The 17,912-nt window shown below is 38.7% G+C and overlaps 1 protein-coding gene and 1 long non-coding RNA gene across 3 annotated transcripts in view; one reads left to right on the top strand and one right to left on the bottom strand.

Annotated features, from left to right (window-relative positions):
* Positions 1–17,537, bottom strand: part of LOC111867804 — a 26,677-nt gene extending 9,140 nt beyond the window's left edge. Inside the window, exons 1-2 of one of the 2 annotated variants that reach the window (XM_023857975.2) lie at positions 17,450–17,537; positions 10,478–10,692 (exon numbers count right to left, since the gene is read on the bottom strand). In XM_023857975.2, the coding sequence (XP_023713743.1) occupies positions 10,478–10,690 (213 nt within the window). In that variant the 5' untranslated portion in view covers positions 10,691–10,692; positions 17,450–17,537. Of the gene's footprint in view, positions 1–10,477; positions 10,693–14,389; positions 14,497–17,449 lie in introns of those variants that run through there. The other variant, XM_023857976.2, reaches the window with a different exon arrangement.
* Positions 13,049–17,912, top strand: part of LOC111867805 — a 29,611-nt gene continuing 24,747 nt past the window's right edge. The window contains exon 1 of the long non-coding RNA XR_002843392.1: positions 13,049–13,118. This is a non-coding gene — a long non-coding RNA (uncharacterized LOC111867805). The remainder of the gene's footprint in view (positions 13,119–17,912) is intronic.

The following is a 17,912-nucleotide window of genomic DNA, read 5'->3' as shown; positions in this document are numbered from 1 at the left end:
CGAGCGGAGCCGAAGAGAGCCGAGCGGAGCCGAAGATAGCCGAGCCCCGTAACCTGGCAACTACGCAATGCTAATCAACAGCGGTGACGTCACGCTAGCAACAGCGTCCTATGCTATACGCCACGTCACACTAGCAACAGCGCAAGGCTATATAAGCGGACTCCACAGCCGCTACGAGATGAGTTGAAACATAGCAGCCTGCGAGTGTGCGATAACTAAGAAGTCAGCGAGCGGAAGACGTATTGTGTGCTTTCAAGACATAGTGAGTGCTGTAGTACAGTTGTACTCGGAGTGTGTATTTCAGGGAGACTTGTGTAGCTCCCGCGTTACTAATACTTGAAGACTCTTGAAGACCGTGTTAAGAGATTTTGTTGTAGGGTTTGTAAACTGTGGAAACCCGTAACGTTGTGATAATTAAGTGTAGCCGATAGTTGTAGATTGTTCAATAAACCAGTTAACGATCTCTACGGCGTATTCAGTAACGCAAACACGTTACAATATATCTTTGATATTACACATTTGGGCAATTCCACGTTAATGTTACGTTAGTCTGTACTTAACTACGTATTTCACTAAAAAATGCAACATTTTAACTCGGTTTTTGGTAGATTTTTACGTGACTAACATAAGGCTACTGTGGAAGTGCCCATTTCGGTTACAACGACATTCGTTTATAACGACACTATCTTTAGGTCCCTTTGATGACGTTATAACCAAGTTCTACTGTATTTTAAGGATAACCCAATTATATCATTGGTTAATACTAAACAAATTAATGCAGTTGTATGTGAACGCAAATATATTATAGCATATCCTGTCAAAAATGTTTGAAATTGCTGCACGTCCAATGTCATAGCAACCGAGATAAACCAATTTGTAATTGACCATATTTTTCGGCCCTTTACTACATTGTAGCTCGCTCAGTTCCACCTGAAGATTATCTGAAACTTCTTCAGCATCGACAGGGACAGTACAAGTCAACAGATTAATTTAGTCTTTTACTTTCTTAAAACCTTTAAATCGTCTTCATAGAACTTCTTGCAGTTTGTTAAATGTTCTCGGCTCTGTTAGAGCTCATCTATTGTGTTTGATGGTCTGGGAATATATTTTTGCTATTTTTGTTGGAAGAAAGGCAGTTGTGTTTTGATATCCTATATCTCATGTATAAGGAGATTATTTCTGCTTCTTAGGTGATTCGAAGCATCGATCTGGAATACCAGGTGTATTTTCCAGCTTTCGTTTTTCACTTGTGGCAATATAGGAACTTTCTCTTTCTTGTAAGATTTGAGGTTTTCACGGCGGTGACTATGAAGAAAGCAGTCTTCTGGGATGTGGCACCGTGTAGGTCTTGTGTAAACTGACGTTTCGGAGGAACGTACCGCAACCAGCTGTTCACGCTGGTTCCTCGCACGTGAAATTTTACACCCTGTAGATGGAGGCGATAGATTCCTCCTAAACGTCTGTTTACACAAGACCTACACGGAGCTACATCCCAGAATACCGTGTTCTTTATCTTTCATGTCCAAGGTTGTCTATATTTCGTCATGGCAAGTCCTACGCGCTCTGGAGGACTTGCCTAAGCTCAGATATGGCCGTGCCATAGCGGAAGTCCAGGTTCCATCCTATGTCAGCTATTATGGGATTTGTGGTGGATGAAGCGGCATTGGGATAGGTTTTCTCCTTGTGTTTTGGTTTCTCCTGTCAATTCCTATTCTACCAATTCCTCCACATCCATCNTGGACCAATAACTGGTCTAAGTGCATGGGGAAACCCACCCCCTCTAATAATAATAATAATAATAATAATAATAATAATAATAATAATAATAATAAAAGCCTACCCATCGTACACCGGATTACTTTGTTATCTTAATATTTTCAGTATAGAAATGTTGTAGCAGTGACCAATTCTTTGAGACTGGATCAGGTTGCTCTCACAAAAAGTATTAGTTCTGCATCTCTGGTTGGTACGTGGTTTATGTTTATGTATCATCCAATAAATAATACCGTGAAATTCCAATATTTCACGATAAGGACACGGTTTTGTGTATAGCACCTAAAATTATTTCCAAAATGCTTTTATTTTTACTTGTCTAATTCAGTAATCCATATTCGGCCACTCCGATTAACTTGTCCCACAATAGTTATGCCCCTCATGGGCTGTTGACGTCCTGTCATACAACTGCTCGTCAGTCGTTGTGCCTTCCATAACCTCCACAGAAATCAATCTGTTCCTAACTTCGGACTTGTCCTTCTCGTCTCGTATATACACCAGCTACCAAGCCATGTCATTTGCGTCAGTGCTGTCATCTAACGCCATAGAGAAGATGTACATGAACATTTTAAATTTCTCATTTGATTGTGTTTACAAACCACTATTCATTTCCTTCACGCGACGTAAAATTGTTCTTCTGGATTTTTTATTGTCAAACGATGAATTATTTTCTGGAGAAAAAGTTTCAGTTACATCCATTATACACCGTTTCATAAATTCACTCTGCGAAAACAGTTTATTGTGTTTAACCAGTGAAAATTTCTGGAATTGCTGCATCCTATAACTTTTGCTGGAATGTCAAAAATTTTAATGGATTTTAGTTCAACACGAATTCTTTCTTCGATTTTGTGCATGCACCCGATCACAAATTTGCATCATATCGTGCTGTTTCAACGAAGTTGCATTTAAAAATTAGAACCTTCAGTATAGAGAAGGTATCGTCGCAAATTAGGCACATAAATGTTACTGTAAACACTCTACATTCGCTCTCTTTTTTATTTTTTTGTAATATTTATTTTCTGAGAATAATTTTTGGAATCCGTCATGAATAGAATATTCACACTACTTCATCGTCTTCAATTGATACTAATTCCGAAAAGTGTAATTTACCCATCAAAGTCGTTCAAATGACAAATACCATATTGGAATCTCAAGGTTGTAACCGTCCAAACCTTTTAATACTCTTTAATGGACGCATGTTCCTTTTCAGTCATTTCAATAGAGTGACTGATTTATAAGGGAGGCCCATCCATTAAGAAGTTGACATGCATTTCGCATTTAGACAGGAACAACTTATTTTGTTACCTGGACCTTGGGTGACCGTTAGAGGGTCGAGGCAATTATGAAAAGGATATGTTTGTTGTCTGCCCTAAACTAAGAAATAAGCGCTTTCACATGTAGCGTTCGGGATTCAATATCTTTGGATCTCTTCATTCTAAAAGTCAGTAATGTGATTGTCTTGTACTGATGGTATGATGAATTGGCAGTTAAAATCAGCCATTAGAAACTATTCTTCTCTGGGGAGAAAGGCCGTCTCCAAATCCTATACAGTGGATGAAGTGACGCTCCCGCAGAATAGAAGCAGAGGCGCTTGGTGTTCAGAATTCAACAGAGGCAGACGTCATTTACCTGCTCTCTCCAAGTTTATCTAAATTTAACAGTATTTGTTTGGCTCGATTAATCTTTGGCACATTACTCCCTACTCGCCGATAAAGTTATAGTTTGATTCTGAAATAAACAATATTGTGATTAAGCAGAAATAGAGTACCTATTTGTATCAGTGGACTAGTTTTAAATGTGCAGTCTCCGCGTTGCCCCAGTTATTACCGTGGCACAACCCTCAGAAGAGTCAAAGTGTTCTACCGAAGCGGGCAAACAAACAAATTACTGAATAAACATACAGATAGATAGGCAACGGTTGCGAGAAGTGGTGAGCAACGGTGATAAGAAGTGACGGCCCGTGTGCGGTTGTAAGGTCACCATAACCAGTCGACAATGTAACATTTCTCTGCCTTCATTCTCTCTCTGCTCATCGTTCACTGCCGAAGTTTGAGAACAACTAATTGAATGGCAATTGCACATGTAGAGTAAGAATGGGAAATTCGATGTACCAGTACAGTAAAATTAAGTAACTCGTTTATAAAGCATGTGTAGTGCTTGTGTAGTTGCAGTAACGCATCGTATTCGGGTATAAAATGTTGCCGCTTCCACACTCAATTAAGTTCAGTTTCATGTACAGTATTTCACGTCGAATTAAGTATAATTTAGCCTGGCACGTTGTTGCTTATTTTCGAAACATAAGTTGCGAGAAGGACTAATGGTTATCATTCTTTCGATATGACAAAGATAGCATAGAAAATGACGCCTCTAACAATTCTTCTTTGCCGCTGGAATTTTATCCAGCAACGATATGGGGATACAGAGACACACGCATGTCATGATATAAGGCAGTTCCTTCTCCCAAGTTTGAGTTCATACATAGATCAAATCATAAGGAATAATCAGTGTGGATTTCAACATAACAGATCAACTACTGTCAAAATCTTTTGTATTCGTCAGATACTGGGGGAAAAATGGGAGTACAATGGGACAGTACCTCGGCTATTCGTAGACATCAAGAAAACATATGATTCAGTTAGGAGGGAAGTATTGTACAGTATTCTCATAGCGTTCGGGGTACCATTGGAACTAGTTAGGCTGTTTAAAATGTGTTTAAACGAAACGTAAAGTAAAGTCCTTATAGGTAAACATTTGTCTGATAAATTTCCTATCCATAATGGTCTAAAATATGGACATGTTTTGTCCCTATTTTTTTTTTCAACTTTGTTTCCGAATATGCCATTAGGAAGGTCCAGGGAAACCAGGTGGGACTGAAATGAAACGGGACACATCAGCTGCTGGTGTATGCTGATGATGTGAATTTATTGTATGATAATACGAATATCAAAAAGAAAAACGCAGAAACTTTAATTGATGCTAGCAAGAAGTTTGGACTAGAAATAAACACAGAGAAAACTCAGTATATGTTGCTGTCTCGTCACCACAATGCAGGGCAAAATTATGACTTAAAGATACCTAACAGGTGTTTCGATATTTGGGAACTACTATAGCAAATCAAAATCTGATTCAGGAGGAAATTACGAGGAGAGTGAATTCGGGCAATGCTTGCTACAGTTCAGGGCAAAACCTTTTTTCGTCTCGTCTGCTGCCAAAGGAGTAGAAGTCAGAATGTACACAACTATAATTTCGCCTGAGGATCTGTATGGGTGTAAAACTTGGTCTCTGACAATAAGGGAGGAAAACAGACTGAGGGTGTTCGAAAACAGGGTGCTGAGAATATTTGGATCGAAGAGAGATGAAGTGAGGGAGAAAACTGCATAATGAGGAGCTTCATAACTTGTACTCTCCTCCAAGTATAATTAGAATGATCAAGTCAAAGAGAATGAGATGAACAGAGCATGTAGCATGAATGCGGGAGAAGATGAATGCATATATTGTATTAGTGGGGAAGGCAGAATGAAAGAGACAACTAGGAAGACCTAGACGTAGGTGGGTGGGCAATATTAAAATGGATCTTAGAGAGGTAAGATGGGATGGTGTGGTATGGACTGGATAGATCTGGCTCAGAATAGGGAAAAGTGGAGGGAACTTGTGAACACGATAATGAACCTGAGGGCTCCAAAAAATGCTGGGACATTCCTGAGTAGCTGCACAATTGGCGGCATCTCAAAAAGAGCTCAGCTCCATGAGCTATAATAAATTGACGCAGAATATTATCAGAACATACCACATTCACTGAATATTCGTCGCTTCTAATTCCCCGACATACTTACAGTTACAAACTGCAAAGAAAATTATTATTTGACTGAGGGTCTCTCAAACGACCGCCTACGCGAGTTCATGACACTAGCCCGTGAAGTGAATTTAATTCAATTATTGCATTATAAATTGTACATTATCTAAGTAAGACATTAACAAAAAAAGATATGTAGAACCGGAAGTCTGCAATAGGAAACAGGTTTTTCGAATGCTACCCGGAAGGCCTTGTATATCTGGTACAATTATTATGGAATAAATTAGTGATTTTCAAAGTAATAAATCTTGCATTCCATCCATCATAATCACTAAATCAATGTTCTTCTTGTATCAATAAACGACTTCTTAAATTATGTGTTCTTATATTATAGTAAAAATTAATTCAAGTTCTTCGGAACAAAATTGCAGCAATATTATGTAACAATTTTATTCATGTAATTAAAAAAGACATTCTTCTGTTACCAGAAATACCATTAAAGTGCAGACTAATGAGATGCAGGAAAGCTTTCTGGTCATTACGCTCGAGAACTCATTCCACACTCAACTGTCAGTCGGTGACCACCAGTACAAATCGTCCCCTTCGGTTAAGGAACATCGGTGCAGTTTAAGCTTTATATATATATATATTTTTTTTTTAATTTAAGGAGGATTTTCCTGAAATTTAAATTATTGTACTTAAATTAAAATGGATGTATTTTAAAATTTCTCGATTTTGTAGTTTTTGAATTTCTGTCCTTTATTTACCACTGCACACAGCTATCTATTCAATATTAGGTGGGTCTTTTGTCACAACGGCATGTCGGGTTTCAGGTTTTGAATGGATGAGACTGCCTCCAGGTATGGAGGTTAACTAGGAATACATTGTATAATTAGTCGCGTACAGTCGACAAGGGGTGGTCTTCCAGCTTCGGCTAAGGAAAATATTAATACGTGGAATATAAGAAGCCTGTAGTGGGCTAATTCGCTCAGGATAATGGCCAGTGGAGGGATCTGTAAACAGAGTAATGAAGCTCAGGTTCGTAGCTGTACAATTGGTAGTTTCTTAAGAAGGGCTCAGTTCCATGGAGTCAGTTGGCTGTGTAGTAAAGTAATAAATCAGTTATTTATCGAAAGAGAAATGCTTCTTATGTCTTCCGTTTTTCCCCTTTTGGGAAAAACAGAATAGGTTTCAGACACCCTCCAAGTAAGCTATTTGGTTGCTTACTTGCTCATTTATTGTGAATTGTAAGCCTTTATACTGCTCATTGTATTGTTCTGATAGGCTTTGGAGGGTTACTTTGTTATGAAGATGTCATCTACGTATCTGTGATATGATTTTTTACCTTCCAGTAAAAGTTTTATTCCATTTTGTTCTACGTCTTGTAGGAAATTTCATCCATAGTACTTCATAGGGGTGAACCCATAAATACGATTGCCTTTGGTTTGTAGAATTTGCCATCGTATTGGAACTAGTTTTGATTCATAATCATCTTAAGTACAGATATGATTTCTTTTGTAACACGTTTGTCCACGCGTTTATTTTTAAGTAATATAATAATTACAAGGAGTGTATGGTTGATCGGAATATTTGACATAAATATCATTAATATCCATTGTTAATAATTTATGATCTGGATTTAATTTTAAATTTCCCATACTTTCCGCGGACTATGCTCTGTTATTGATGATGTATCCATGTTTTAATTTTTGAAGGATATATTTAGCTAATTTATGTGTTGGTGTGAATGCTGCTTATAACCGGCATGATTGGGGTCTCTGGTTTGTGGATTTTAATTTTGCTTTCAGTTTGAGTACCTATGGATTCATCTGAAGTACGTGTTTTCTTTTTGTTGGATTCTACTATATTTTTACATTCTTATAGTTTTTTTTACTATTCTTTGAAATTTGGGGGTAGAGTCTGTTTTTAGTTCGGTCATATCATTTTTAATAAAATTAGTAAACTAGAAGCTAGAAACAAACCCTTACGAATAAAGTGGGATATGCAAAATAACCTGCCAAAGCTGCCATGAAGTATACATTGGCCAAACTGGTATAAATCTAACAACAAGATATAAAGAAGACATAAGAAACACAAGATTTAACAAAGACGAATCAGCTTTTGCCTAACATATACTAAATAAACGCCACAGTATGGACCTATGAAAGTAATCATGGAAATGGTTGAAAATGCTAAAAAAGGGAACCTCATTAATATAAAAGAAAACTTCTACTGTATCACTTTAATAAACTTAATAAATTGATAGAAGAACAAAACTTACAAGGGAGAATGGTAACCACAAAGACAAAAATAACACCGTCTAATGTGACTATTTAATTTTTATAATTTGAAGACTCATTACCCTTACATGTTTCGATCCCTACGGATCATCCTCAGAGGGCATCAATACTTTTTCGGAAACTACTATTACAATAGATGTTAATTATATACATACACATATAATGTTTGAAATGCACAATGTAGACAGTGTTCAAACTTTTACATTCACAGCAGCCTTCCTGGTGTTGAAACTTTTTAAAGTTTTTTTTTTAAACTTTTTTAAAAACTTTCTAGTTCAAGCTTAAAATTTATGAACCATACAGGTTCCTGTCAATTCTCCTATTGTTATTCTTGGAGGTGGCTGGTCCTGTGCCGCCTGTCTATCTTGCGAAAGGAGATTCTTAGTATTTCCGTGTTTATTCGTGGCCTGCTGTGTTGTTTAAAGTACAGTATGTTTGACATCATAATAAAACATCAGTACACGCCCACACAGACGTCATAAGGCACAAGGGGTATACAAGTATATACGCGACTCAACACACGTCAGAACAGTATAACAACACAACGCGGCCCGAACAACAGGATGTAACCGTACAATGCAAAGGACTCCAATGTTTTGGTTCACGTGTGTCGGTACTTGTCGCTACATCAAAGCAGAGGCAATACCTCACACCCACTCCAACCAACGGGAACTGAACCCTTTCGCAGTTCCGGGATGGTAAAGTTTATGACGGGTCACAATCCCCAGACTAAACCCAAACCAGCCCGACCCTCTCTCTACTTTTAGAAATAGCCATAAATACTAATAAGAGGGATCTGTCCAAAAGACATTGAAAAGGACTTTTGGTCACTAGAGAGAGGTGGCCCTCTAACGGTCATAAATGTTAAATGTTAAAGCCTGCTTTTAGCAACGAGCGGCGAATTGTTTTATTAGTACAGGAAAGGGGCCAATTTCCAACACCTGATTCATCACGGACCTACTCTTAGGAGACCGTTAGGTCGTACCCTCTCAATCCACCCCGGGTCAGAAAGACTGAAAGCGTGTGAACCCCAACTTTCGCCGCAAACAGCTGACCAGTGGAGGAATGAGAAATCTATCAAACCCCTCCCCCTTCTAAATTCAGCCAACCCGGAAATTGGGAAAATGGCAACGAGGTGTTCCTCAAATTTTGGCAGTATCTCTGAATCTGCAAAAGCAGTCAGTTCCTTTGGGGAGTCTGGTAAGAACAGTTGAACTGGCCGGACGCGTCTGCTGTCTCACTCGTCTGTTAAGTAAAATTAGTGTTCGATCAACGTGAGATCATAGTTAAAGTAACGCACGGAGTGTTATCTGAGTGGCGTTCAGATTTAAATCAATAAAGTTTAGTGTTGCCTAGTGTTTGTGTGTCCAGCGTGTTTTTTTTTCCTCCTCGTCGGAGTAAGGCCCTAAACGACCTGAGCCAGAGTCTCACGCCAACCACTGCTAGCCCGATCACCATCAGCTCCCACCCCGTCCACCTTTTCCCTTCACTTCGCAGCTGTATCCACAGTTGCTGGCGCCCATAGACCATCCAGTCCAAGTCCCGGACCTGATACCCTTTTCATAGTGAAGAGAAGTGGTGAAGTTGGAGAAGCGGTGGAGCCAGGTAAAGCCGACCTAGCTGCAAGCTCCACGACCAACGACGGCAGTGGTGAGAACGACAAAGGAAGGAAGGAAGGAAGGTAAAGAGTAGCGACCCACCGGTGTGGCTAGAGGTTACACGAGGGGGACGGTAAGAAGGACAACACTGAAGGTGGGATAAAATAATAAAAACTCACACTAAATGAAGAACTCGGGATTATGGACATACTACAGTATACCCATAATACGTTTGCAGAGTCCCATGCATCACACAAGGGACCCACGGGGTGGTGGACACTCAGCTTCCTTTAAAGAAAGGCAGTATACAGGGTACGAACCAAATTGGTCCTAAAGTTTTAACAAATTCTACTTTAAACCAAACTTGTAAAGAAACTAATTTTAATAATTTATAAATATTTGGATGTGTTTATGCACGTCGTAGTTGTTAAAAGATCAGATTTTATTCATGGCATTGTGATGATATTGCATGTATATACTCATATTGAGCAAACGTATTGTAATAGTAGTTTCTGCCCGCATTGATTTATCCTTCTGAAGATGGTCTCTAAGACCGAAACATGTCACGGATGAAAGATTAAAAATGAGAAAAAATATTTATCAGGCACACTGGACGCAGTTGACAACCTCTTATAATATTGCTAGTGTGACGGACAGGAATGAACCAAATTAGAGAACAGTTGAATTTGATGGAAGACTATTTTATGCATGATGTTGGCCGTAGCAGATTTTGAGCTCTAAGCTTACTTTGCCTATCTGGATGATGTCACCTGCCTCTGCATACCAGAAAATTCTGTCGTTAGATTTTGCAGTTTTCAATTTTTAAAGTTTCTTTATAGTTGTCTTGAAAATGCAATTAATTCAGTAGATTTTGTTTATATTATTATTCAGCTTCCAGGGAACTTTCGTACATTTAGCCACTTATTAAAAAAGCCTCTTTGTTTGCCACCAGTGTAGCAGAAAGATTGCTTACTTACAAGAGCGCGTGCAGAGATTTGTATAATTTTTCTCACCTGACTGTTAGTTGTCGAGCGCATGACCATTTCTCGTGCGATGTCTGCTAGAACGTTGCTAGATTTGAGTCCCGCTATTCTCGTCTTCTCACTGGACGAGTTCGATCGGCTTCCAGTGCCTTGCGCTGAGGACACGTCGCTAATGGCTGCAGTCGCAAACATGGCTAAACTCAGCCCAATGAATAACAGAAGCGTCCTTTTAACGGTTTTCATAACTGAAACCATAAGAAATGTATTCATATGCAGAATACAGTTGTTACGTTGAATTCAAAAGCTAGGCAAGTCCAGATAAGTTTAGGGCGTGTCAGCGAAAACAGTTATACTTTATGGAGTTTCAGAGAGTAAGAAAATGTACTTAATGCAATAACGTTATAAATCGCTACAACAATTATAAAAAACTGTCCGTGTCTCTGAACAGAACACGTCCTCTTAATTTCATAATTTTTTATATATCTAGACTCAATGTTGCAGCAGGTATACGGAACACCGAACAGAATTACAAATCTAGTATTAAGTAAGAAAAATGTAGATGAACATCAAAATAAGGTTCAAAGTGTGCTCAAAATTTATAAAAAATTGAGTAACAAGACAGAATGTAAAAAGTAACAAGTAGTAAAACAACAATACAGGTAAAAGATTTCAAGAGGGTTGAAGAAACAGCAATGGATAAGTCTCTAGAATCAGCAGTTTGAACATAATAACCGAGTACTTCACGAAATTGAATTTCTTTATTGAAATTGAATTATATATATTGAACCAAATATTTAATAGGAAAACTGAGGTAAGAAAATTTGACGAAAACGCTTCTGTAGGCACATATGTGTAGCATGTTGGGTTAAAATAGACATGTAACTATAGGTCTAATTTCATTGTTTAAATATTGGTGACTGTATTTCCAGCTTCAGATGTGATATGGAAACTAGACCCTTCATAAATTTACTTCCACTTAATCTCATAAAATGTGTATGCATGTGGACATTTAATAGTATTTTATAAGAAATAACTCTTTAAACAGCAATACGTGGAAATACCTACTAAAAACGAATAGAGTATTGAAGCTTTGAACACAGAATACATTATTAAAACAATGTGCCAGATATTTATTTATTTATTTATTTGATACTTCCTAGTACCAATGAAAGAATCGGTCTGTCGTCTCTGGAGATCGTACCTTCATTTCCGTGAGCGAAACAATTAAAACTGGACGCTAACTTTAACCAGTCCGCACCTGGTTTATGTTCCTTTTAGATTTATTTTATTACCCATTCACACTATTGTTTCACAATTTCTATAATGTTTCATTTTCGTATTGATTTTAGTAATGTCTGTCGGCCTATGATAGTAACGTCCTACTTTATAGCTTATTTTAGATTATTTGCATGCGTGACGCCTAATTAATCGGAAAATAAAGGACTATTGGGCCGTATTAGTGCTAGGATTACTGAAGTTAATTTTTACATTTCCACAACTGGAACATGCAGCATCGAAATATTGATATTTGTGCTTCTTGTTTACTGTATATGTTACATACGCAATATTTATTTAATTGTTGCGCGCGTTTTACTAAACAGGATCCCAATCACATACGAGAAGAAGCGAAGTAAAGCAGAAGTATTCAATAGATTCCCTGTGCTGGCTGATCTCATAAGCTGTGTGATTTAGAAGCATGTTATAAGTTATCTGAGACTTCGTGCGTGTCACAGATCCGCGTCAGCTGCTTTGTATGGGAGTCTGGCATTAGTCACGTACAGATGACGAGCTGCAGAACTTGTTTTTATGTTCGGGCGAGGCTGTGGAAGGTCTAGAATGTCACACCTATTTCCTATTATGACTGCGGCATAACATGTTAAGTTTATGCAATATTAATCAATATTTGTATCATGCACGGTCGAGGAAGGTTTTTTAAAACTGGATCTCTTCATATCAAAATTTACACATGAGTTCTCGTATCGAATCTCCATCGATCTGGTATGTAGTACTCCTTCCTATTCTGAAGGTCCCGGTTTGAAATCTTGGCCCTAAAATTGACTATCCCAAGGTTTATCACGGTATTCCTCAAGCTCTCCGAAAAAAAAAGAGGTAGTTCTTAAAATTAGTTCACAAGTCACCGATAATGCTGCCATTCGATGCTGTATTTTCTTCACTACCAACAGCGCCATTAGATAAAGAGTAAGTGAGAGAACAGCGAAATAGAGAAAACTTAATGCTTCTCACTTTGCAGAATAGTAAAGACATGAACTTCTCGCATGATACATAATCTCGCAGAATCAGGGAGTCAGTTCTGAAATGCATCATCCATATATTTTAATTGTCATCATTTCAACGAGTCTTATTGTTCTTTAACATGATTCAACGCTCTTATACAATTACAGAATTTACTTAGTGTCAAATTAGACTTGCAGATTGTTACGGTTAGTGAATTTGTGAGATCCTGACCCTGCATAAACTCCGTAAACTGCCCGCACTTGTATAGCCACTTTATAATCGCACTTTCTTTGTGGGCTGTCAATGTCGTCACGTGTCTTCCGCCATCTTGTTTTGGTCGTCTCTCTCCTCACTCTTTTGGACGCCGTTGGGTTCAGGAATCATAAGCGAGTTGGTTTGGGAACGTGGAATTGGTAACGGGACTGAAATCATGTCGGTGAGCAAAAGAATTTTTTCTTAGAATCTAACGAGACACTTTTCGCCAAGAAGTCACTGGATCACAAATAAGTAATGAAACACTTAACCACATTTATTCACACTTCAGCACTGCTAGGGTACATAATCAGTCCCTTAAGGCCGATATCAATTTCACTTTTATCACGACAACACAGACTTTATAGGTGTAAGAGACGTGGATTTTGTTGTCTAGCTTACACGAAGGTTAGTGGACGACTCATTCAAAACGCAGTTTGAAGTTAAAAAGGGTCTACTTCAAATGACTTAAATCCCCTCGTAATTCAATTTTGATTGGCTTGCCGACTACGGGGTCCACAAAGCTTATTTGCACAGCCAATAGAATTGACATATTTAATTTAAATACAAATTCCAGAACCTTGTAACAGATTCTGAAAGCTTCTGGAAGCTTCCTTAAGCTTGACTGGGGTAACTGCCACACGATATCGCGCTAGTTATTTTGGGATTGTCTCGGGTTACATAAGTCTTCTCTAAGAGTTCCCTGCCAAAAATTCTCAGAACAGCTTTAGCAAGAACTGAGCATACGTCACTCTTAATATAAAATTGATAGTATGGCTCAGGGTAGCAATGTAGTTAAGAGTATGTAATTACTAGTAATATTTATAAACTGCTCTCGGGAGCCACGATCGGTTACTAAACTGAAGAAATCTGATATCATATAAACGGCAGTGGAAAGGGATTTGGACGGTTTTCTTTGAAAGTCATGAGCACAAAGTTGAGGTCTTCTGCTTGTGTGTGTCTGTGTGTGTATGTGTGTAAAATCTTAAACTGCTACTGTCATAGGTTATGCACTGCACTAATTGCATGTGCTTTTAGAGATGTGACAAAATATTTGATAATTTTATTCGGAACATCCAGTGTTGTCAAATAATGGGAACAAATATCACGTGTTTAAGTTAGTTCTGTAATATTTGTGTAGGATTAATTTTCCTATGATGTACAATAAAACTAATGCCGACACAGCGGAGTCAAATACACTTCATTGTGGTTTATATGACCGTCTGGAAATATTTATCAGTTTAACAGTGTGGTATTTTCCATCTTTGAGTTTAAAATAGATCATAAACATATCCTCCATTTTAAAAAACTAACATGTAGGGTTTGAGGTTCTCATAGCGGTAGTTATGAAGAATCCCGTTTCCTGGGACAAAACGCCGTGTAATCACAAAATAGATATCTTACAGTCCAGTGCGACACTCAAGTTCACAACACTTCGGTCTTCACTCGCCTTACATGTTTCGATTCAATAGAATCATCTTCAGAGGCGTACCAGTACGAGCAGGAAACACTGTCACATAAGATTTGACGTTATGCACTAAGGTTATAAATAGTGCTCACTGTATCACAATTTGCACTTTGCAGCCACGTTGACGTGTTGATTTACATAAGATGTTGTTTCGTTAGGCGTATTTTCTGGGTATTCGACTGGAATTTCCCACTGCACGCAATGTGATGTTTACTTTTCTTAAAATAGCTTCCTTATGTATTTAAATTGTGTTAAAATTCTTTTGTGTTTAAGAAGTTAGTTATTATGTTAAAATCGTGAATCAACATTGGGTCATGTTGCTGTTCCTCCGGACGGTAGGAGATGTCGATATTTCTCTGCGTTGTATGTTCTTATTGTTAGTTGTGTAGTATACGTGCGTGCTGTGTCGTATGTGTGTCGCACTGGACTGTAAGATATCTATTTTGTGATTGTTAGTGTGACGAACCAGAATGAGACAAATCAAATTCGCCGTGTAATCCTTTGGAATTCAACATTTGTTCCGGACGAAATTTACTTGCTACCTACTTCATGTTGGTTTGTTGCTTGGCTAATTTTTCTACCATGAAAATAGAGGCGACGTGTTCATCCGAAACGTTGGCTGACATTCAAGGGACTACGCTGCATTATAACGCAGAAGATTTAAATCTTCAGAACTAACACAGCAGCCACAAATTTCCCCATCCGAAACATGCTACAGCCACTAAACTGTTGAGTTCTTAGGAACCTGCTGATAAGTTTTCTGCAGTTTATAAATGGCACAATGTTAATATGGTATATGCCACATATGTTGCTTACTCCATAAATATGAATGTTATTATACTTCAGAACCAATTGCGTAGGAACCGGAATAGCGCAGTCGGTATAGCGATTGACTACGGGCTGGACGACGGAGGAGTCGGAGTTCGAGTCCCTGTAAGGTCAAGAATTTTCTTTTCTCCACGTCGTCCAGACCAGCTCTGTGGTCCACCTGACCTCCAATCCAATGGATACCGGGAGTTCTTTCTCCGGGGAGTGAAACTGACCACTCACATTCAGCTAGTGCCGAGGTCTAGAAAATATGGATATAATCATCCACTCCTCCATTCACGTCCATGACGTAGTTCCTAATTATTTAAGCACAGGGGCAACTGATCTCGTAAGTGGCATAAGAAAAGTATCCAGTAGCACCGGAACATTAGTTCTTCAGCAACCTACCTAATACACTGTACATGTCTGGAAGTCAGAGGTTTGTTTTAATGAGTAATGTTGTTGGGTAAAGACAACAAGTAAACCTCTCCCTGTCACAGACCGTGGAGTTCCATAAAAATGATTTTCTTTTAAATTCTCATAGTGGGGGTGAAGTTCAGTTGGGTCCACTCGGCACGTCGGCCACTGATTTGTCTACTGTACCTGTCCCGGGTGATTATGATGATGGAGAATTTAGTGGAATGAAGATTGGCAGGGGAAACCGAAGTACTCGGAGTAAGTCTGTCCCAGCATCACTTTGTTCACTACAAATCCCACTTTACCAGACCCGGGCTCGAACTCGGGCCGCCGCGGTGACAAGCCAGAACTTGTAAATATATTGATATTTCATTTTCTTCCTTGTTAAAGCTAGAAGATGCACAAAATATGGTACCATAATCACTTTCCTGTATAATATTTTAGTGTGTTATTGTAGCCGTACCACTGAAACCACCAGCTTTATGTATAATCAAGATTTCTTTTTATAATAATTACTCATAGGATGTAGTAAGGAACATTCAAGGGTGACTTAGCCCGATTCTTGGTTTCAAGTATAGGGCCTGCTTTACTGCTACAAAGACCAGGCAGGAAGCACCCCGCAATTTTCCTGGAAATTCAGTTCGAAAGTTGACCGGCGGGATCCTTTGGTAAAGTTACACTTGACAAGTTTTGAACCCAGTAAGTCAAAAGTGGAAAGGCCAGCAACCCACGCTACTGGTATAATTTTTCAAGCAGCTGTCAAAAAAGACATTAGCACTTTAAGGTCCAAAGTCCCAAATTAAAGCTAGGTGATTGGAGCAGTGAGAATTATGGTTAACTCCCTAAATTCGAATTGTTCCAGTCAGCCGAAATTAGGGTAGTAACTTGGAGGCGGAGCTGAAGCTGTGAAGATTTCTTGTTTCAAAGTAGAATGAGTCTGCTAAAGGAGTGTCTGAACAATTCTCCAAGTGTACAGCCGAAAAATTAGTGTCACTGGCAGTTGGGTTATAAGTCAAACTTAAAACAGAATTATGTTTAAGTGTGTTACGGGAATAACCCCTGAATAACTCTGCAAAATTTAATGTGAATCTTACTTTGTCTTATAAGTTTAAGCGAAAGTGTTACTTCACTGTGTTGTGCTAAAAGAAGCAGTCGCTAAATAACTAGCCAGAGATCCGGTCGCAAAAGTTTGAGCGATTCCAAGATGGTTTAAGGGATTAAGGACAAGTACTGTTACGTGTATATCAAGAACTGCTAATTAAACAGAGTGTGGTAGTGCCTAGCCATAAATACTCTTATCTTTCCCGCTGACGCGAGGCCTGTATGCACCCTGAGACAGAATCTCATCGCTCTAGTGAAAATGCAGTACCTATCGCCTGTAATTTCCAGTTCATCCCCCCCCCCCTTTTCCTGAAAAGTAAGCCTGTATAGTAAGCTTACTGGAGCCCAGCATTCAGGTAACCCATAACCCGCAAACAATTATCCGCAACAACAAAAAAGGGAAGCAGAACTGGATAAGAAGGACGCAGCAGCAACCTGCAAACACGGACTACCAGCAGGTGAGAGGGAACGGCTAGAGGAGCAGCTGCAACCAGCAACCAAGGGGCCAAAATGACGGTAAGAGAATGAAGTTGGCAACAACGTGGAAGTAAACGGTTACATTATATTCTACAAGCACCATAATTTTAAGATCAAGCATCCGTATGGAGAAACTACGTATGTGGTCGTTTACCAAGGAGATATCCTTCATTTATGAAGAAATATATTTGCCTATGAAACCATAACGACAGAAATGAATTATTTTGTACGATATTTAAATGTACCTGTACTCTTTCAAGGTCACGTAAACCACAGAACTTTTCTTCTTAGTCACAAATATCGTCCCTCCTTATCGACTTTAAACTTCACGATAAGCTTGCTGGGGGCTGGAATCTCTTCCTATATATACCAGACCTTGTGTTCTCTAATGTTATTACCAGCGCTTGGGCCATAATATGATGCTCTCTCCTCCCTGTCCATTAACCCCCCCTTTCCTTATTTTCTCTCAAAGACAATATTACTTCACTCCCTCCTTAAATTTCTGAAGAGATAAAATAATGACGGACACATCTCGTTGAGCACGAATGTATGCTCTACGTTTTCTGTCATTGTGTTTAAATATGTCTATTTGCGTTATTATGAGATGATGGTGTTTTCGCTTGCACGTTGTCATGGATTCTGGATACGGTAACAATGAGTCCCACGTAACGCGTAAAATGCGACAAGGGACAATACATAATTGTGATG

The sequence above is a fragment of the Cryptotermes secundus genome, unplaced genomic scaffold, assembly GCF_002891405.2.
Source record: "Cryptotermes secundus unplaced genomic scaffold, Csec_1.0 scaffold536, whole genome shotgun sequence".
Classification (NCBI taxonomy): domain Eukaryota; kingdom Metazoa; phylum Arthropoda; class Insecta; order Blattodea; family Kalotermitidae; genus Cryptotermes; species Cryptotermes secundus.
This window is presented reverse-complemented; position numbering and strand designations above follow the sequence as displayed.